General features: G+C 39.5%; 1 protein-coding gene across 1 annotated transcript in view; it reads left to right on the top strand.

Annotated features, from left to right (window-relative positions):
* Window positions 1–9439, top strand: part of POLD3 (DNA polymerase delta 3, accessory subunit) — a 37361-nt gene extending 27922 nt beyond the window's left edge. The window contains exons 10-12 of the mRNA XM_011377363.2: window positions 1214–1326; window positions 2500–2578; window positions 7271–9439. Of these exons, the coding sequence (XP_011375665.1) occupies window positions 1214–1326; window positions 2500–2578; window positions 7271–7473 (395 nt within the window). The 3' untranslated portion in view covers window positions 7474–9439. The remainder of the gene's footprint in view (window positions 1–1213; window positions 1327–2499; window positions 2579–7270) is intronic.
* The last annotated feature ends 13836 nt before the right edge of the window (window positions 9440–23275 follow it).

The following is a 23275-nucleotide window of genomic DNA, read 5'->3' as shown; positions in this document are numbered from 1 at the left end:
TCTTTTGCTTGCTTGAGCACCCATCATCTTCTAGTGTCCCAGAGCTGCGCTAATAGCTGGACCACTTTCTTTTTATGTTTGTCTCTTTTGTCCCAGAGCTTAGAAAATTTGGGGGCCCATTTCATACTTGAAGTGTATAATTTGTTTCATTCTGGTTCTTGTTCTGCATCACCTCTTTAGGTCATTTGGCCTTGAACGCTCCACTGTCATGATTTTTAACACTGACCTAATCAGTTGGGAGAATTTCAGATCCAAGACTTGTGCTAAGAATTTGAATACAGTCGGGAGATTCAGGGAGCAGGTGAGGCTAAGCAGCTACCCAGTCCCTTGACTAGCAAAGTGTTTGTGGTGATTAAGCAATAAGTCAGCTGAGGATTCTCATGGGCTTCATACTGAGACCATTATTTCTAGAACTATTCAGAAACGATGGGATCCCTCTTGTACTTCTTTTCGGGTGGTACCACTTTGGTAGCAGTGTTTCTTTCCTAAAAGTGTTCTTTTCTGATAATCTGTGTAGCAAAACAAGCCTCATTAGTGGAGCAATCACTAGAAGTAGCAAGTCTTAATTGTTAGAGCTATAATTATGGTCATTTCAAAGATGATTCCCCCACTCCCCAAGGTTTATAGTCCTAACATCAGATGGAAAGTTTCAGTCTAACATCTCAGTAATCCTCAGACCACAGTCACAGAGACTCTGGCATAATCTGAAGATTATCTCCACTTACTTGATCTTAAGAGAAAATGTCTGGTCCTGAATAATAAGGCAGCATGGGATACTTGTAGTAAGGCTGAAGAGTTAACTTCTCTGAACCTGTTACTCAGCTCTAATGTATGAATAATAATATTTGTCTCTTAGGGTTGTTGTGAGGATAAAGTGAAATAACATAAGTGACATACATGACTTAGTAGATGATCAGTGGATATTTATAAAACAACTTCATACCCTGACTTATTTATAAAATAAAAAGTTTAGCTAAGATAATCTCTAAAATATATTTCAGCTCTAATAATTCTTGATTCTCTGTCTTTGTATAAAATGAATAAAATATATATTTTAAAGATATATATAGATATATAACTACAGAGTCCTTGGTTTTCTTCAGTTAGTGCTTGCAAAATGTCGTTTGTTGGATGTGGAAACTTAGCCAGTGGAGAAGGCAATGTAGCAGATAGTGCATTAATTCTGTTATCTAAGTTTGGTTCATTATTTCAGTCATACCAGATTCTCCTGGGGCTTATGAAGCTGAGTCACCATCCCCACCTCCTCTCATATCTCCACCTCCTGAACCAATGCCAAAGACTGAGCCAGAGCCTCCTTCTATCAAGGTACAACTTAACTGGGATGGTTGCTTTTCCATGTGTCCTTTTTCACCCAAGGACCTAAAACTACTATGTTAAATCAGTTCTCTGATGTATACTTCACAGATGCCAGTAGATTGCTTTTGTCTTGTTCTGCTCACCTGTAGGTTATACAGAATGGACATTTCCCCTCTTCTCATCTTAAGAGAGATTTCAGATGTAGGGCAAAGTCTCAGGAAGGTTGGAGAGGTGGATCCTGGGAGCTGTTTTGTTTTCATGACTTCCAGCATCAGGGCTGCTGTGCCTTCCAACTCACGTTGGAATTGTGCAAAATGAGGTCTTACCTGAATCAGAGCAAAGTGTGTGAAAGATACAGAACAAACAGCTTATGCACGTTGGTTGATCTTCAGAAGCTCTTCTGGAAGAGTGCTGGATGAGAAGAGCTGGCATCAAATGGGGAAGTGTAGTTTTGAGTGATCTTCAGCTGCATCTGTTAGTGCAGATAATGAAGAGTTGAGAAGATGGATGCTGACAAGTTTTTTTTCTTATGGCTGTTTTCCTTAGTTCATTGTATTAAGACTCACTTAAATTTTGCAATAATTTCTTCATTAGTTGAAGAGGAAATAGGATTAAAGACCAGTGGGAATAAAAGGAAATTAGTATGAGTAATACCAGTCTGAGACTAAATTAGATGCTTGTAATGTTGCAGCATCAAGGCTGAAATAACAAGTATCTACCACAAGGACAGATGGAGTGGAAATTTCTGGTCTGGTTTAGGGGCCTTCGCTGTGTGCTCCCATAATATCTGCCTCTGCTCTTTACTAAAGACCTTACCACAGTGGATTGTAGTGTTCTGTTTTCTTTTTCTCTCTCCTCCACTAAGGTCCTTGCCCTATTGGTCTTTTTAACTCATGGTGCTTGGACTACTCAACAGAATTTGTTGACTGAATGAACACAGATTTCTGTTCAACATGTTAATTTTCTTCTTATAAATGATGTAATGTCAAGTCTGCACCTACAATGAGCATAACTCATGTGTGGTAGGGCTGGTCCCATAAAAGGAAATGTGTAGAATTCTTTGTTCAACATTTTATCATGGAATATTGGAGGTTATAAATTAAAAAGCTTTTGTTATTTTTCTCTATAGTTTCATTGGCCATCTTTAATGTTGTAATCTCTGCTCTTCCTCTGACCTTTTAGAGCTTAAGTGGAGAAAACAGAAGAAAACGAAAGCGTGTGCTGAAATCTAAAACCTTTGTGGATGAGGACGACTGCATAGGTAAGAAAAATTTTTGGCTCCAAATCCAGAGATAGAGTTATTACCATAGAGAAGCAGCACAATCCTTTATAGAGCATCGCACCTCTAACTTTAATGTGTATGTGACTCACCCCCAAATGATGTGGGGTAGCAGAGTTTAGAGACTGCTACAACTAAAGTTAGAACACCTGGGTTCTTGTTAGAGCCATACACTCTAACAATAAGCTTGGAGATTTTGGATAAAAGTATGTCATCTCTGGAAGGGAGTTTCTTGAGCTGTGGAATGGAAGTAAAATATCTGTTTTGCCTACATGTGGGTTTGTTATGAAGATTCAGGTGAGGTAATATATCTAAAAACTTTAAAGATGGAAACTATGATACCAACTTAAAATGTTATAGATGTTGAGAAACATTTGTGTTTTTTTTAGAATGGTCATTTTATACATTTGAACAGTGGAAAAGAAGCTCCTGTAGGTAATTAGACTCTGAAGAAAGAGTTAAGGGTCTTTGGTATTTTGTCCCATTTATTCTTCAGAGAGGTATGATTCTTCCAAATCACTTCTTTAATGTTTCCTGTTTGTAAGCCATGTTAGGTAAACTCATGTGCTTTTAATGGAGGCTTAGAGGGGAATATAATTTAGGCTATGAAACAACCTAAGTGTCCATTGACAGATGAGTGGATAAAGAAGTTGTGATATGTATAAATACAGAGAGTAGCATACCTCAAACTTTAATGTGCATGTACACGCACACAACAGAATATTATTCAGCCATTAGAAAACCAGGAAATCCTGCCACTTGCAACAACGTGGATGGACCTTGGAGGTACTGTACTAAGTGAAATAAGTCATACAGACAAATACTATACGATCTCATTTACATGTGGAACAAACTCGTAAACAAAGAGATCAGATTTGTAGTTACCAGAGGCGGGGGGTAGCGGGGAGGGGAAAGGAGGTCAAAAGGTACAATCTTACAGTTACAAGATAAGTACCAGAGAATTATGTGCAGCGTGATGACTGTATGATATCGGGAAGTTGTGAAGGGAGTAAATCTCAGGAGTTCTCTTCACAAGGAAAAAAGATTTTTTTCTTTTGTGTCTCTTTTTATTTTACCTATATGAGATGATGGATGCTAACTGAACTTATAGCAGTAATCATTTTGCAATATATGTAAGTCAAACCATTATGCTGTACACCTTAAACTTATACAATGGTATACTTTAATTATATTAATAAAACTAGAAAGTATGTATTTAACATTTAAAAAAAATAATTCAGGCTTTGAGTCATTGGCTGATTCTTCACCATGTTTTAGCTTGTTCTACCCTTTCCACAACAGAACCAGACTTCTGTGGGGCTTTTAGGTTTTAGCCTTGAGGCCTGATGGGCTACTCAGACCCTGGTACCATATTTCTATATTTGAAAGAGTTGTAGGTTTCGCCTCTTAAACCTCTTGTTAGTTGGATAGCCCATAATTGTCATTTCTTCTTTCCTGTGGCACCTGTTACAGCTTGGCTCTCCTAAAGAAGTATTTTTTCCCTTTCTTGATTTTTCTTTTTAAAATTTTTGTCTTAAAAATATTGACTCTGAAGAATCAGCTTTTCCTAGGCAATGTGATTGTTAAAACTAGTAAAAACATCAGTTGTGAGCCTTGTCCCATTATTCCCTACCTCCTCCTCTTCTGAAGGGGCCTCTGCCATTTTAATTGTAGCATGTGATTGGGGAATAAAAGTCCTTACATGTGGAAATTGTCTTTTCAGTGCCAAATTTATTGTGAGCCTATGAATTCTTGACTTCGAGTAGTCTGTTTTTTCAGTCTTCTAACTGTGTTTTCAAGCCTCTTGGTTTGACTGTTGGTGGTAATACATTTTCTGTTGAAATTCTTATTTTTTTTTTCTTTTAAATTTAAGAGGACAAAAGCATCAGTGCTAGTTTTTTCCCACTTCTACCCCAAATATATCTTTGTGAGAGTCGATTGGGAATTTGTGGCTAATTACTTATTTTTTTGTTCAAAACACAGTACTCAAGTTTTGGCCAGGTGTGGGATGTGGACTTTTTGCAGTCCTGTCTCCAGACAGGACTGTTAAGAGACTTGGATGCAACAATGAAAACTGTGCTCACGTAGCACTTTTTTTTTAAAAAAAGGTTTTCAGTCCAAGCTCAACCTAATGAATCTTGGCTCCAACAAAGGAGTTCTGCTTTCCCCTCTCTGCTCAGACTGTTCCAGATGTATCGACACAGGGGTCTTGCCCTGTCTTGTGCTGGATCAGAATTGGTCTGTGGGTCTACAAAGCTGATCTTTTTCCTTTTTGTGAGTTTGTTGACGGGCCCCTGAGATAAGTTTGTGCTGGACTTCTGGATCAGGTGGATTTTCGGGAGCAAAACAGTTGATGGAAAAGAATTCTGATGTTACCCATTTGAACTGGGCTTTTTAGAAAAGTGGCTTGTTATTCAGCTAAAATAAAGATCCTGTATTTTTAAATTGAAATCTCCTTTGTCCTGTAGTTTGAAGTAGCTACAGCTTTGAATATAGAAATGCTTCTTGTAGCTCATAATGTATACCAAATATGCTGCTTAAGAAATTTCATTGGTGCTGCCTTGATTGGTTTTTAACTCCCCCAAGCAATGCATTGCACATAATTGGCAATGAGACAAAACAGTGGTTTCATTAATTAGTAATGAAATAATAAGCTAATTGGTGCTAGAGTTTAATATTATAGACATGCTGCCATTTGAATATAGAATATGTCTTACACAGTAGACAGTAGTTTCTATTCTGTTTCTACAGATGGCTCTTCAGACTTTGAGATATTGAGTAAATAACAGCTCATAACTTTGTTCCAGTTAATCTAGTTACATAATGCTTTTGATGTTGTGTACCAGATGGAGATGGTGTTATGAGATCGTAATTGCTGACCTCATGAATATACCATGAAAATTCCCTACGTATCTTAAAGCAACATTTCTCAAACTTTGCTAAGTATATGCATCACTTGAAGATCTTGCTAAACTTCAAATTATGAGTCAGTAGGCCTGGTGTGGGACCTGAGATTCTGCATTTCTGACAAGCTCATGAGAAATTCTAAAGCCCTCTGGTCTGTGGAGCAACGCTGAGTGGGTAGGCCTTTGAGAACACTCTACATATTTCATATTTATCAGTGTTTTTAGCTTCTAAGTTGGCAAGAGTCAGCAAAATTCTAGGCTCTTGAAAGTAATGACAAATCCTAGGAACTCTTAAGGAGGGGACTGTTAATTATACAGCCTTAATGGCACTGGAGGGATAAAGTGAAAGAATGCTCCAATGGCAATAGCCAATTGACCTCCAGCATGGCCCATTGTGAGGGGAAAAAATAGCATTGAAGGGGGCTTGCCAAAGATTACAAAGTGCATTTGTACATTCTATGAGACAATGTATCTCCATTTTACAAGGGAGGGGAAAAAAGTGCTTCTCAAGGTGTGGTCTCCAGACCAGCCACATCTGCATCACCCAAGGATATGTTAGAAAAGCAGATTCTCAGGTACATCCTAGATCTACTGAATTTGAAACTGTAGAAATGGAGCCCACTAACCAATATTTTAACAAGCCCTCCAGATGATTCCGATGCATTAAAGTGTGAGATTATATAAATGGCAGACTAGGTATTAGAACACAGATATTTGATTCCAAAATGTATGCCTCTAGGAAGGCTGAAAAAGAATTTAGAAGACGTTGGTTATACAGCTGCTTCAGCTCTCTAAAGTCATAGGAAGGTGACGTTGTACTGTTTCTTGTGGTCGGTATGTGCATCGCAGTAATATTGGAAAGAGACAGTCATTTCTGTGACATCATTGTTCGAAGCCATTGTCTGTGCCCTTCGGGGCTTCCTTACAATGACTGCTCACTGGTATAATTTTTTCAAAGTTTTCACTAGGGAAGGTTCAGTGAGTTTTATTGGCAGGGGAAAAGGTAAAATATGCCTTTGGCTAATAGGAAGTAAGAATTGGTAACTATATTTCTCATTTTATCACTTTCCTTCCTTGAAACTATCATGTTTGTCATTTGATAGGGTTTACGTGGGACAGTTATCTTCATGATGTGGACCACTACTAAATCTTGGGTTAATTAGCAGTCGTTCAGAACTAAGAACCAAACAATTATGTAATCTCCAATTCTCTATACTTAAGATGTGCAGAGAATGGGTGAAATCAAGATAGAGCTAGTCAGGAGGGTCCATGACTGTGAACCTGGCTAGACAGGATGGAGACTGGCAAATAGAGCAGAGATTAAGACTAGGAAAACGAAATGAAAATAGGCAGGCACTGTGGGTCAGGGAGGTGAGATCGAAGCAGTCAGTCAACACATAGGTGTTGGAGATAGACAGTTCCGATTTTATCTCAGGAAGTTAGCCAGCATAGGCCCAGGACCCAGATGCAGGATTTGGACAAATGATAACGGCCAATTTAAGGGCATGTGATATAGCAGTGCGGGAATGAGAGTGAATATTGATTCTGAGCCCCGACTAGAGGCTGTGTCAGCTCAAGATACCACATACTTCCTACCCAAAGCTAGATCTGATCTCCCAGTGAGAAAAAGCTTTGTTGTAGATGAGCACACCTCCTTTGATTAGAGGGTTTGAGGAGATCTGGGTGAACAAGACCTCTCATTCTCGATAGAATTGTGTTCTAAATGACTCAACCAACTCATGTACCATTTTTTTCCTTATTCATCCAGTGACTGAAAAAGTCTATGAGAGTGAGTCCTGCACAGATAGTGAAGAGGAACTTAAGGTGAAGACATCTTCCATACAAAGACCCGCCACCACGACTATGAGAAAAGAATTCAAAGAAGAACGAAAGGGCCCCAAGAAAGGGACTGCTGCTCTGGGCAAAGCCAATAGACAAGTGTCCATTACTGGCTTCTTCCAGAAGAAGTGAACTGTTATCTCTGTTAGGTCAGAGATGCTGAGTGGTCAGGGAAAAGACCAAGACATGCAGACTTCTTGCTTACTGTGTAAGTTCATCCAGTGCCTCACCTCACCCATATCAGAAGACTGTTCTCCCATCCTGTACGGTTTATACTACTGCTTTTTAACCACAAGGAAATCACCTGGAAGCAAGAGGCAAATGAATATTTAGAAAGCTGTTACCTTCTAATGACATTTTTTAAGCACAATCTTTGACCTGTCCAGGAGAAGAATGTACTCCAGAAAAATTGGAACAGGTTTCAGAATTATCACTGAAGCCATTCAGTGGCTAATCCTCTGCACCCTGCCTACCCTAGGCCCTGATCCACTTACGGCTCAGGGCGTTCCTTGTTCCTTTGTATTCTGTGGACTTGTGTGGGTATTCTTTTACCGCTGAATTTTACTGGATGTATTTACCACTCCCCCTGTCACCCCTTCCCCAGTACCACAGTTCTGTTTGAAGCCGTTTTCTGTAAGTCTTTTAAAAAGTGGTTGGACTAGAGGCTGAAACAAAAATCTCCCTATAATCCTCTTTTCCTCCATTATAAAGTACACTGACACCTGGCTGCATACCAGCACATTACTTGTGTTCTACCTCCCCCTTTCACAAAAGCTCTCGACCTTCACTTGCAATTAGTGGTTAGGGAAAAGCCTCAGGCAGAGCACAAATAGAAATGTAACAATGTATTCAACTCCCAGAAATTACTTAGTCAGCATTGATGATATTAGAGGGCTTAGGTTGCTGACACAGGGCATGCTTTTATACTTTGTTTTGTCACCTCCCTTTTCTTCTTTTTAATACCTAGAGAGCGAAACCCATACAATGAAATGAAGGCTAAAAAGAGAAATCCCTTAGTACATGTGGTATACAACAGTTAAGTAAAATTTCTCAAGGAAACGAAACATTCAGAAACAGCAATTTTCCAGGAAGTTCGTGAGGAAGCGATAAAGCACACATTTACAATACGGATGTTGCTCCTCTTATTTTTAACCCTCCCATTTGCCTAAAAGTATAGGCTCTCCAAGAAGAGATGGAGATACTGAGTTAGTAGGTATAAACTGCTCTTAAGTGAAACAATTTCACTTGTTACTTAAGGAAAATCATCTGTTCCAATGATAACCTTTAAGCGACTACCATCGTGGCTGGACAGTGAGTTCAGCAATCGAGGTGGTGTGGTGGTGCTCTTGCACAGTGAGCACAGGGGTGGAGGGGGGCGGGAAGGAACGTATGCGCGGCTGCTGGTATGATTCACTACGAACAGACGAGGGAGGTCCGACTTGCTCTTTTCACCTCAGCCTGGTGTATGTCCTAAGCGATACAGTCAGCCATCTACTGTTTAAAGTTAGGATTGTGACTGACCTTGGATTAACAGTGGTTTCTTTAGAAACTGTCACCCAGGGCTCTCTAGCCAGGCTCCCCATGGACTTGATTAAGACCAGAGGTTTGGAAGATGAGTCTTGGCATTACATCTAGAACTTGAAAAGGCAAAGGCTTTGTGTAGCAAGCTGAGTAAAGGTTGACATATTCCAAACCCCTTTTTTTAAATGGAAAAGGATAGAGAAAAGGATGAAAAACCTGCACTTAAAACCTTTACAAAAACTTTTTGGAGAGGAATCCCATTTAAATGATTATTTTTGTCATTGCTTGTAGTCATTTTTCTAAATAGAAGTGAAGAAGAAAATTTGGTCTTTTAAAAATTATTCTGAGACCTCTAATAAACTTAATTTTGAATTGGAAAACTCTGGTGTTCATTGAAAGGATAATGCAAGTCCTACGATAGTAATCCTGTGATCACTATGTCCAATATGCGGCCTAAACTCAGCTGTCTGCAAGACTAAATAGGTGGTGGCTTTTTTAAAAAAAATACAAAACTACCATGTTATCCACATGAGTTAAATAAATTTGAGAAGTTATTTTAAAACTGCTTCAAACTGAATGATGAGTCTGTTATTTGACAAGATGGCAACTGTGTGCAGTTATTTAAACTGAACAGGAACAAGGCTGGTTTTTCGTTTATATTGTTAAAACTGCATACCCATAGTCTGAGGTGGACAAGTTATTTGCTGCCTTCATCATTTTTTCAGCCCTGTGGGAAATCTGAGTTCCAGCCAACCTCATTTTTTAGTTCGTTTAGAATAAAATCTAGTCCTGATCTTGCACATTGTATTAGTTTGGCTTCATCACTTGCTAGCCGTGTGACCTGGGGCAAATTCCTAAGCCTCAGGTTCTTTACCAAAAAAGAGCTAAAAAGTTACCATGAATTGTCAGGACTGAAGTAATGTATATACAGCATGAATTCAGTACACAGTGGCAGCACATAGGTGCTCTACAACTGATGCATTCAGCTACCAACTTCCTGAAATGTTATCAAGGATGTGACCTAGATGTTATAGTCTTTCAGAGTCATGTCATCATTCTGGCTATAAATGTGGTCCAAAGAGAGAAGACAGTTGTCCTATTTCATGAAAGGTTTGGGAGAGGTTAGATGTTTTATTACTGAAAAATTCATAGATGGGTATATTTATATTCACTAAAACATTGATTGCGAGTCTGCTATGTGTCAGGCGTCTGACCCTAGCACCAGAGGATATAATAAAATCCTAGAATGTGGCACTGTTCTGAGGATATAGAAGAGACAAATCAGTAAAATGAAATTATGTCTTAGGATGAGTGCAGTGACAAATAAGCACAGGGTCCTCATTGGAGGGTAGGTGTGGACAAAGTCCTGGAGGAGAGGAAACCGAGTAGGTTTTTGAAGGATGAGTAGGATTTTACCTATTGGAATAGAAAGGACTTTCCAGGCAGAGGAGCACAGCGTGGAGGGAGAAAATGAAATGGAATTTGGGAATAGGGAGGAAGACATATTGAGAAGTGAAGTTGGAGTCCTGCTAATGAGTTGATTTTATTTGGAGACTGAGGGCCAAGTGAAGAATTTTCAGAAGAGTAACATTAGAAATTCTCATTTAAGAGTGACAGCTGGGACTGAGGTCAAAGATAGTGGCAGTGTAGGAGGACACTGACCACACCCCCTCTCATGAGCACACTGAAATATACACCTATATACAGAGCAATTCCTCCTGAAAGACAACTGAAGGCTGATTGAACATCTGCACAACAAAGGAAAGAAAAAATAGAAAAGGCTAGGAAACCATGGGAGCTTCCCAGGTTTTGTGGGAACTCCAGGATTGGAGTAGCCAGCGAGTGCCATTGTTTTATGTCTACTTCAGTAGGGTCAAGGGGAGCTTTACCCAGGTGCTCTGGCCTACCTGCAAGATAGCCACAGCATGTTCTCCGCCACACTCTCCAGAGCCCATTTCAGCCCAAACAAAGGGAGCAAGCAGGATTAGCAGCACGTCACCACATGCACCTGGCCTCCCTGCCCTGAGCTGCTCCAGTTCGGCAAGCCAGCAAACCAGGTGCAGTAAGCACCCGCCTGGCTCCAACTGGCCTGCCGTGACACAGTGCACAGTCTACGCAGATGTTGCTTCTACACAAGATCCTTTTCTCCACAACAAATGAGAAAAAGACCTAAGTCGAGATTTCTCCAAAGAGGAAATACAGATGGCTAATAGAAATGAAAAGATGCTCAGCGTTACTAATCATCAGGGAAATGCAAATCAAAACCACAATGAGATACCTCCTTATACCTGTCAGAATGGCTATTATTAAAAAAGTCAACAAATTACTGTTGGTGAGGATGTGGAGAAAAGGGAACCCTCATGCACTGGTGGGATTATAAATTGGTACAGTCACTATGGAAAATGGTATGATTCCTCAAAAAATTAAAAATAGAGCTGCCATATGACCCAGCAATTCCACTTCTGGGTATTCATTCGAAGAAAACAAACATTAATTTGAAAAGATATATGCACCCTTATGTTCATTGTAGCATCATTTACAACAGCCAAGATACGGAGGGCATCCTAAGTGTCTATCAATAAATGAGTGGATAAAGAAGTTGTAGTATATATATACAATAGAATACTACTCGGCAGTAAAAAAAATGAAATCTTGCCATTTATGACAACATGGATGGACCTCGAGAGTATTATACTAAAATAAGTCAGACAAAGACAAATATCACTTATATGTGGAATGTGAAAAATAAATGAACAAACAAAAAGAAATCCATAGATACAGAGAACAAGCTCAAGGGAGGGGGGTGGGGTGGATGGGTGCAAAGGAAAAAAAATACAAATATTAAAAAGAAAGTGGCAGCTGGCATTTTCTTTGACTTTGTATGCCATATAGTGTTTTTATCCATGCATGCACATTGTATCTTAGTTCTAGTAGTATTAAAGTACTAATGGGATTAAAGAAAAATGTCATGGTTAAAATAAGGCTGGTTAATTCTGGCAGCCAATGTAGACAATTGCAGTATTCCCCTTGTCTTCCCCCATCTACATAGATTTCTCTAGCAGAAATAATTTCAGTTTTTAAAAAGTGATTTTAAAAGCTAGGAGTTCGTCTCTTACACTCTCAATGATATGAGCCTCTACTCACTTCCCTGAAATAAAAGGGGAGGTGGGATGGGGGACAAGTGAAGAGTTCTATTCCTTTTCTATCTTTGTTTCTCTAAGAAGACATTAGTTATTATACAGGAGAGAGCTGAAGAGAAGGGCCATATAAGGAAACGAAAGTTTCCCCAGGACCTGAGTAGAATGCGTGCATAATAACGTATTTGCCAGAAACGTACTCAGTGTCAAGGCTCGTTTTGGTAAACTTGTCTCCTTTCATTGGTTCCGGGATCTCAGTATGCTGTAATGCAGTTTTTTACCACCATGAAACATTCTAGGGCTGCCTCGTTTTGTTGTGAAAAGGCAGTATTGCTTTCTGAGTTATTGCCCTGGCGGCTCTGTAAATTAGCCCATGCTGTCACCGTGCCCTCTCTGAAGGGCACATTGTACCCAAATGACTGCATTTCAGATCACCCCTTGCCACTCCCTGCTGCATGACACTTCTCACTACTTGTATCTGTGTCCCGATTTTTGTGTGTAGGCCACCCACAGATTGCCACCCAGGCTCTTTCGCCAGAGAAACTTGGTCAGCCTTCGGATCCAAACCCACCTTAACTCTAGACTTCACTTTTATTTCAAACGCTAAATATTATCTGGCTCCCCCATACCTCTCCCTCTCTTTTTCTCATTTGCTTTTGCCAGACTCCTTGTTTCTTGAGGCTTTGCCCTGGCTTCTCCACCCCTCTCCCCCGCCCTTTTTTAATACCCAAAGTTCTTCATGGCTAATCCTTTAACGTCTTTCTTTGGTCTTTTAGGCTCTCTTTCTCAAAGTTCTTATTTCATGTCTTTTACTGGAATTTTCTTAAAGAACGGAAAAACCATGTTGTTTAGTATCTGCTTTGGATCATTCAAATCCAAAGTGTCAAGCAGTTGTTGAATGCTATCATGTTTAGTCCTGGATAAGATACTTTAGGGATTGCAAGAGCTCAGAGGTTAGAGTTTGGAGTGACAAAACATACACACTAAAAAGCATTTTATATAGCGGTTGAAACGATGCTTAGATAAGTGGGAGACAAGGGACTTAATAGTTCAAAAAACAACTGAGATAATCGTAATGGGCAAAATTTTATAGTCCTGTACAAAGAATAAAGGATTTAAAACAAGACACAGACTGAGGAAAGTCTATCATTTTAGTGAATTTTAGCTATTTGAACTTCAAGCACCACACAATCATGGTGCAAGTAAACCATGATTAAGTGAACCCTTAATGGAATTATTTCTGTCCTACTTCAAGAATGAGAATATTGACAAGAGAGCAAGTAGGTACCCAGGATTATTCCAAAGGGTACCTAATAGGATATGTATTGGCTCAGCATCGATTCAACTCCGTTTTGTACACTCTCAATGATTTTGGCATCCCAGGGAAGCAGGGTGCTGTGATGGAAACAACAAAGGATTGGGAGGCAGATCAAATCCTAAGGTCAGGGACTAATCCTCTGAGAACTTCAATTTCTTCATCTTTACAAGTGTTGCATAGGCAGCCTCTAGCATTTTAATATATATTAAACTAACACGGGGCAGAATAACTTGCATTTTTGAACACCAAGTATATGCCAAGTATGTTAGATGTATTAACTCTTCATCCTCATAGCAATACTATGAGATAGGTACTTTTATTCCCATTTTACACTTGAAAAAACTGAGGCTGAGAAATAATTTGTTCAAGGTCACAGAGAACAAGCAACAGAGCCAGCAGGGTATATAAATCATGACAATTTGGCTTCAATGCCTACAGTCTTAACCACCCTGCTATAGTGTTCTTGGCTGTACAGTAGTACACGCTTCTATATAATCCAGTGATGACTTGTGTTCATTTTTATAAGTGCAGGTACAACCAGTTGTTTGGGTCCCAGATTGTCAGATTTAAAGACAGTCTTAATGTTTAACTCAACCACTCATCTGCTTTTGAGTCCTCTACAGCATCCCTGCCAAGTGGTCTTGAATCTATAAACAAAGATTCAATTATGTTCAGTATACCTTACTAAATTACAAAGTTAGGTAAGTAGACTAATAAATGTTAAGAATTTAAAGAGAGACTAGAATAAAATAAAGGTTTATGATTAATTTTATATCACCAGGAAACTTCTAAACAGAGCATAGTTTCCTAAGCAATCCATTTAATTGGTTTTAGTTTAAATCAAGAACACTGCTTTTCTCTGAAAAAAAAAACAAAAAACCAAAAACCTGTCTAATTCTTGGCCTTGCCTTTGACTTAGCTTTGTAAGAAAATCAAGAGGAAATCTGGCATTTTTTTCCTATTTAAGCCATGCTGCAGTCTCAGAAGACAAAGGATAATATAAAAGGTAGTTAGTTATGCCCTACTTTTATTTATATGGTGTTTTATTTTATCTCTGTGATAACCCATAAGGTTTTTCTTTCCCCCATTTTGCAGAAAACAAGCCCAGTCTGTTTAGCCAGTCTGGCCAGCATCTCACAGTGGGGAAGTGAACCAGAGGTAGTCCCTAGGTCTTCAGACTGCACATCATGTGACTTTTCCATTGTATAGCAAGCCCTAAGAAGGAAAATGTTTTGGTCCACTCATAAGTGTGCCTGAATGAATGCTTACTGATTTGCCCAATAACCATGTTGACTGCTATGAAAGATATAAAAGAAGCACAAGTAGTTCTCTGCCCTCCGGGGGTTGACATATGCATGTTTGTGCATTTCAAAGAGTTTTGTTAAAAGTTTACTATATGCCCAGCTCTGTTGTGCTAGATGCTGGGGAATACAGAGATGAATTTCTTGCCCTCAAGTAATTTATACTATCTAGTAGGGGAGAAACAGACAAATAATTCTAATGTGCTATAATAATTATAAGTGCTTACCATTGGCCAAAATTTGTGCTAGATATCGAAATACATTTTCTCTAATCATTACAGCACTTTTCATTTATAAATGAAGATAGGCTCAGAGAGTTTAAATGATTTGCCCAATAAATGACTAATTGAGATGTGTTTATTTTTAATTATATATTTGTAATAAAAAATTAGAGGAACTAGAATACTAGAATTGTTATTAGCAAACCTGTATTGGAAGCTGACTGTCAGATGGGTGTATAAATGAACATGGAAGTTGGACCAAAAGGACTAAAATTAATCACAACTTTAAAATTGTTGATTCTGAGTAGGGATGATCTTGCCACTGAATCTTCTTACTGTGGTTCTCTGCATCTATCTTTACATAAGGAAAACCACACCAGTGGACAATACATTAGGCCAGAGACTAAGGCTTTCTCTCTTCTGGTTGATTTTCTGGCTGGCCTGGAGGGAGGGCCAGAATTTGAACTCCAGGCTTTCTGTCTTGAACCTGTATTCTCTATACTACTATACCACATCTTTCCTCCTCTGTTAAAGGAAGTGTGGGCTTAGGGAAGCATTATCTGTGACTGCCATAGGGATTAAGGATTCACAGAGGAGGGTGTACTTAAACCGAGCTCTTGAGAATAAGAGTTTGCAAAATGGGAAAGTGGAGGGCATCCCAGGCAGAAGGAACAGGACATACAACATAAGAAGCAAAAGAAAAAGCATGGAATGTTTAGAGTTATAAGTGGTATGGTGAGAGGTAGAATAGTGGGTTATGAGGCCAAATAAGTAGTCAAGGGCCAGATCACACAGGTCTTTGCTAAGTAGTTTAGACTTCACTCTATAGGCAATAGAAAGCCATTGAAGGATTTTAACATGTCAGATTTGTATACTCAAAAAATCACCTCTGTAGCCTGAAGAGAGAATTACTGATAGGAAGTAGGTCATAAGTCCCCAGGAGTCAAATTGTACCTGCATCTTGAGATAGAGCAAGCAGAGGAAAATAATATGAAGTTGGATTTAGTTTAGCTTTGATCCCCTCAGAAACTCAGGAGAGAATTGGGGGTGACTTCAAATATGGAATGATTAGCTTTTTGCTGGGTCATCTCATGCTTGGAAATCCTCTGGCTCTTGCCTGAGCCAGGGTCCTAGTTAAACCATGGAGATGGGATTGGTTCCACAGTTCCACTAAGGATACATGCAGGCCATTCTCTGACGCACGAACACACTCTGATTTAGATCTGGAACTGACTGCATCTCCCTGGAATTCTTTGGGCCAAAATGACCCATAGTCCCAGACTGGTCAACTAAATTCATTGCAAGTCATATTTATTGTACATCTATTCCTTGCCAGGTTCTTCCATATACTTTTTGTCACTTAGTCCTAGCAATTTTGTGAGGCATAGATATCAGTCCAATTTCATGAATTAGAAAATTGAGTGGCAGAGAAGCTGTCCAGCTAAGTGGCACCTGGTAGAGCTGGGATTTGAGGGGCAGACTGTGTCCTTTCATCATCCATTCTTGACGTGAGTTCTTTTTCAGTGGAGTGGAGCACAGTAAACAGACTTGCGTGTCGTAATGAGGGTGCATCTCAGGCACTTACTCAACAGCCATTATATTTGGAACTGTGCAATGATATGCTTCTCCTCTAGCCATAAGTTTTTTTACTGCAAACCCCAAAGCTCACCCCTAAAATAAGTGAACAGCTGTCCTGAATCTCCTGCCTGAAGCCTCCTATCCTTACTTAAAATTGTGCATAGCTCACAGTATGAGTTAGGTGGCTTCCCAGCTTATATAACATTAGAAGCAACAGAACAGCTAGAGACAGTCGCTTTTTGCTATCAGACAAGGGGTTGTCACTTTTGGTTTTGTAGAAAGTACTTGGATTTAGAATGGCAGACTAGAGCTCAGTGCCCATTTACTACCAGTGTGACTACTAGAAAGTCACTTCTCTGAGCCTCAGTTTGCTCATCTCTAAGATGGAAGTAATATCTACCTCAAGATTATTGTGAGGATTAGAAATAACAAATATAAAGTTCCCAGTTCGCAGTGGATGGTGGATGATACCTATTATGGTTTTCAAAGCAGTGTTTGGGCTTTGATCTTACCTATGTGAGAAAAATGAGTTGTCATCCTTTTTTTGTTTTCAACTATTCTTTTGTTTTCAACTATATTTATTAGAGTGTCCATTTCAGGTTTTAGGTAACACATTTGGACTGTAAAAGCTGATGTTATGACAAAGTGAGGAGGGAGTGTTAATGGACTCGGTGTATCAGTGGGCATCCTTGTGATTCTGCTCACCTGCCCAATCCATGACTCCCTTTCAGGTGAGCTACCATGTCATTCCGTGTGCATTCTATACTCTTGTTTCAATCCTATTTCTATTTGAAACCGTTTAGAAGAAAGCCAGTAGTCTGAGTGGACATTCTATTTCCCCAAGTACATCAGAGGGCGCCTTTATAAATGAAAAAATAAACAGATCTCCAGCAGTGAAGAGGCCTCCCCCTCCTTCCCCCAGTGATGTATGGGGTGCTCAGGCAATAGTCACGCCTGCAGTTTGAGCCCATCTGTTTTCTCTGTTCACCTCCTGAGTACTGTCCCCTTGTGGTTTGCATCATTCCCAGAGAGCAGCCAACTCCAACCCTCCTCAATCTGCTTGGTCAATAGCTGTCTTATTTAAACACACTCCCTCTCTCTTTGGGCGCCAGATGTGAAGTTTCAAGGCCGCAGAGGCCAGGCTGGCTAACGCTGTGACACCTGCTTTAGCAGGCAAGCCAGTCAGCTGCTGCTTCTGATGATGTTGGCCCTTTTTCATGGACAGCATGAGGGTTTCACCCCACCAAGCACACACACAGGCAGCTGAGGGAGCCTCATAAATTATGGTTTTGTTTGTTTACTCAGGGCAGGCAGCGTGGTGTAGTGGAAAGAGCCTTGCACTTTGAAGCAGAAAACATGGGTATGAATCCTCACTGGTTATGTGATTTTTGTCTTCAGAGCACCTCTTTCTCCATAGATATATAATATCAGAGACAGCGATAAGTGCTATTTGTTTATTTGCTTATTGGCCGTCTCTGCCACAATGTAAATTCTAGGCGGTCAGGGGCTGTCTTGGTCATCATTCTGTCTGCAGCACCTAGGACAGTGCCTGGAACACAGTAGGTGCTTAGAAAATATTTATGGAATGAATGAATGAATTCTAGAATTGCCTCTTCTACTTACTGGCCATGTGATTATGGAAAAGTCATTAATCTTCTCTGGGCCTTAGTTTTGTCAGCTGTAAAATGAAGGCATTAGATCTTTATCCCTGACACTCTAAGATGATAAAATTCATTTATTTAGCAAATTACCTCCCGGCTCTTTGCTGGGAATTCTGCTAAGCCCTGAAAATACACAATCATGGACAAGTCAGAAACAGAACCTGCCCTCATGGAGCTTTGAAAGGGAGAGGCAACCAAATAAATAATGGCATAAACAAGTATTTAAGGACCATTGTGAAAAGCCTTACGAAGGATCTACAGCGGGCACTGTGAGAGGATGCAATAGGGGACATACTCATGCTGGGAACCATGTGGCTGTGGTAAAGCTTTTGTCATTCTAAAAGAAAAGGGAAGCTAATGAAGACAATTCATATCATTACAGAGATAATGCATCACTAGTGCAGACAAAAGGGAAAGCTGGAGCCCCTCCTTACATGCCTGTCCAAGGTAGATCACACAGATATTACCTCCTTTTGTAGATGAGAAAATAGGCTGAGGGAGGTCTGGTGACTTAGCAAGACCACCACACAAGTCGATGGTGGAGCTTGATCTTTGAAATTTTAGTTCACTCCTCTCAGTACTCTATACAATACAGAGTTGAGAACTTTTTTGCCCTCACACCTTCCACACGTTTAAATTTTGGACCTGAATAACTTGTAATAATAACTCTCATCCGAAAATTGAATGTCTCGTAAGCAACTTTAAAGCAAGTCTGATAGAGATAAATTTCTCCTGAGCATCATGCTTGCATTTTGGGTAAGTGCAACCAAATCTCTGATGTATCTTAAGTTATCTTTAGGATAAATTCCTAGGAACAGGATTACTCTGTCAAAGGATATAAATTTTTAGGAACTCTTGACACAAATTGCCAAATTGCCCTCCCTAAGGTTGTACTGATTTTGATGCTTAAGATCAGCACATAAGAATGACTTTCTTCTTAAAGTAACAGAGACCAACCTAATTTAACGTAAGCAAAACTGAATAAAGCTGAGTTTCCAGTATACTTATTTTGTTCATTTAGAGATAGGAGATACAACTAGGCTTTGACAATTAATTGAAGAAAGAAGATGAAGCTATAGACATAGTGTCCAAGGGAGGCAGAAATACCCAAGGCCTCAGAGAAAGCCAAAGGTACCTAATCTGGTCATTCACTCTTGTCTGTGTCGCTGCTGCCGCTCAGAATTTGATGTGGTTCCTGGAGACATAAGCAGGGTCTATGAAGCTGATGGAACTCTGTGGATTGGGGGCCTTAAAAGTACTGAAAGAGAATTCTTCTATAGCAGGAGCTACAATGGTGGAGAAAACAGCAGTGAGTTATCACCCCAACAGAATCGAGAGAATATAAACAAGGGCTTGTTAGTTCAGCGAGTGGGACACGAACCCAAGAGTCAGAAATCTTGGTGCTTGTTACCCTCACTTGAGCTGGTGTGATGGGCCCGTATCTTTATCTCCCATAGTACCTTGTACAGAGTAGATGCACTGGGTATATTTTAGAGCTAAGTGAGTTTGCTAAGTAATTTGCTGATAATTCAACAAATATTTAATGTGCTAGGCAGTGGGAAATAAAGATTACAACAACGCGGTTCATGCCCACACAGAGCTTACAACCTAGCGAAGGTCGACTATGAGTAAGAAGCAATTGAAATATATTAAGAGAAGGTCTATGAGACTAGAAGTATAGAAAACTTGAAAGTATAGAGCAGGGGCTCCAAGTACAGACTTGGCAGATATGGTTAGGCTACAGGGTACATTCCAGAGAGGACGGGGACTGTAGGTACCTTGTTCACTGCTGGATCTTAGTACCTGCTGCATGATGGGTCCTCCATAACCATGTGATGAATGAATGAACATAAGAATAAATGAATGATGTCTAAATTGGTAAGCCAAGTCAAGGATAGGAATAATGTTCCATGTACATATAAAGGCAGTATAAAGTCCTGGGTAGATTAAGGAAGTAGTTTAATGTGGCTGAAGCAAAGTCAAGGAAGCTCAGAGTGGCAAGATCAAGGCTGAAGAGGTAAAAGGATATCAGGTCATGGAGGGTCTTCTAAGCCATATTTAGAAGTAGGATTTCTTAAAGAGACATAAGAAACCAAGGAAAGTTATTCAACAAGAAAGTGATATAATCAGACGACAGATAATAATAGTAGTTAGTTATTACATGTCAGCTATACACAAGAGACTTTACAGATAGTATCTCTTATTTGCAGAACAACCCTTCAAGATATATATTATCTATTTCATAAGTGAGATTATGTGGCTTGTCTAAGGTCAAATAACACCTTTGGGATTGAAACACAAGACTGTATGACTCTGAAGCCTGTATATTCTCTCCACTATATTCCACTCCTCCCGCCCCCGCCCCCCCGACCCCGGCCCCCACCAACCCCAGCCCATGACTGATGCTCTCACTTTCATTCCTTGTTATGACAATGGCCTCCACCTGGTCCTGGCTACATGAAAATCGCCCTTTAGGCATGTCAGTAGCTGGTTAGGATGACCCACAGCCTATGGTCTGTGCCATTGCTGCTGAATTTTTGCTGTGTGAGTGAGAGCTTGTGGCTTTAGGCATGATCCTTTGCCTGATGGTGTTGCTCTCCTGTTAGCCTTTTCAATCACATCTGCCAATACAGATTTTAACACACTGTAACATAACCACAGCACTAAACAACAATCATTTGTGGGGCTTCTGCAAATGCTCCAGGCACTATCAGAAATTCACGCATTTCTTTTCATCTTAACCATATTTGAAGTAGCTATTATGATTTTGACATGAAAAAACGGAGGCTAAGAGAGCTTAAATGACTTGCCCAAGATCACACAGTTAAAAAATGATAGAGGGATTTCTGCTTCTGGTCATGCAAAGTAACTGGTACTGAATTAGCCCTCCCACCACAAACAACTATAAAACTGGATATGACATGTGAAATAATTTTTTTCAGACATCAGACAATAGACAGGGTTGGAATATGATCTCTAATAGAAAGAAAACAAATGCGATGTGCCTCATTATCACCCAATTTGGAGGCATTTTCTAGACCCTGGTGCAGGGAAGGGGAGGTCAAACAGAAAATTTGCTAAAATGAGGAGACAAATTGGAATTCAGGGCCACTGAGGCAGCTGAAATCTGCAGGACAGGGTTTCAGAGAGAATGGAACTGCACAGAAAAGGAGCTCCAGAAATACGCAGAGGTATCCCCTATAGGTGTATAGGAAGATACTCCATAAGTCCAGGTAGAGAACAACTACTGGAGAACTGTGAGATAAACAACTACTGTTGCATGCAGAGAACTGAGATATGTTTGAGTTATAACTAGCCAGACTATAGAGATCTCACTGGGTACTCCAAGCATTCAGTAGAGTTCTCAGAAAGGCCAATCCTTAAGTGTAGGCTAATCTAGCCCTGGAGAAAAGGCTGTTCTAGAGGCACCCTGAGAAAGTTTTAAAACCAGCCTCAAAAGGAGCAAGCTCATCCACAAGTTATCTGCCTGCACGAGCAAAACTCAACACCCCACTAAGGAAGACAACAAAATCCAGGCACCAAATAATGTAGCATCCATAGTGTTCAGCATAAAATAAAATATTTGTAGACATGCAAAGAAGCAGAAAAATGTGACCCCTAACCAGCAGAAAAATAACTTAATAGAAACAGACCCCTAAATGACATTAATGTTGGAATTAGCAGACAGGGAGCTTAAAATGGTTATAAACATGTTCCAGGCATTAGAAAAAAGTATAAATATAATGAGGGAAAATAAAGAATCTCAACAGAGAATTGAAAATTATAAAAAATAATCAAATAGAAATTATAGAACTGAAAAATACAATATTTTTTAAAAATTTACTGCTTGATCTATAGAGTCAATGTAATCCCAATTAAAATCCAGAAAGTTATTTGTGAACATGGACAAACTGATTCTAAAGTTTATATGGAGAGGTAAAAGATCCAGAAGAGCCAGCACATTATTGAAGAAGAACAAAGTTCAAAGTCACTACTTGACCTCAAGACTTACTATAAAGCTATAGTAATCAAGATAGTGTGATGTTGGTGAAAGAACAGACACATAGATCAATGAAACAAAATAGAGAACCCAAAAGTAGATACATATATAGTCAAGTGATCTTTGACAAAGGAGCAAAGGCAATACAATGGAGCAAAGGTAGTCCTTTCAACAAGTGGTGCAGGAACAACTGGACATTCACATACACAGATACACACACTCAGTGGATCCAGACACAGACCTTACACCCTTCACAAAATTAACTCAAAATGGGTTATAGACCTAAATATGAAGCACAAAACTATAAAACTCCTAGAGGAAAATACAGAAGAAAATCTAGATGACTATGGATATGGCAATGATTTTTTAGATACAGTATCAAAAACATGATCCACGACAGAATTGATAAGCTAGATTTTATTAAAATTGAAAACTTCCGATGTGAAAGATACTGTTAAGAGATTGGAAAAAGAGGTCACAGACTGGGAGAAAATGTTTGATATAAGACTATTACCCAAAATATACAAAGAACTCCTAAAACTCAACAATAAGAAAACAAACAACTCAATTTAAAAAAGGGCAAAAGACTTCAATAAACATCTCATTAAAGAAGATACAGTAAGTCCTCACTTAAAGTTGTCAGTAGTTTCTGGGAAACTGCGATGTTAAGCAAAACGACGTGTAACAAAACCAATTTTATGATAGGCTAATTGACATAAACAAGAGTTCAATTCCTACAGCATTCTTTTGGTCACAAAAACTTCTGAATAAAGACCAAAAACACTCTATTATTAAACATAGAAATAAACGTGAGCGACACATGTATTTAAGAAAGATTAATAAAAACAAGTAAGATAATTATTTTTCAACCCGCTTATTCCAGTTCAAGGTTGTAGGTGGCTGGAACCTATCCCAGCAGCTCACAGCACAAGGCAGGAATCAATCCTGGACAGAACACCACTCCATAGCAGGGCACACATGCACATACACACACAGATACACACACTCAGACTGGGACAATTTAGACACGCCAATTAACCTCACATGCACATCTTTGGGATGTGGGAGGAAACCAGAATACCCAAAGAAAACCCACGCTGACAATGGAAGAATGTGCAAATTCCACACACACAGTGGCTCCGGCCAGGAATTGATTTTCTCATCAACAGTGTAATGAAATGATGTTGAACAAAATGA

The sequence above is a fragment of the Pteropus vampyrus genome, unplaced genomic scaffold, assembly GCF_000151845.1.
Source record: "Pteropus vampyrus isolate Shadow unplaced genomic scaffold, Pvam_2.0 Scaffold311, whole genome shotgun sequence".
NCBI classification, from domain to species: Eukaryota; Metazoa; Chordata; class Mammalia; order Chiroptera; family Pteropodidae; genus Pteropus; species Pteropus vampyrus.
Note: the sequence above shows the minus strand (reverse complement) of the source record. Positions and strands in the feature narration are given on the sequence as shown.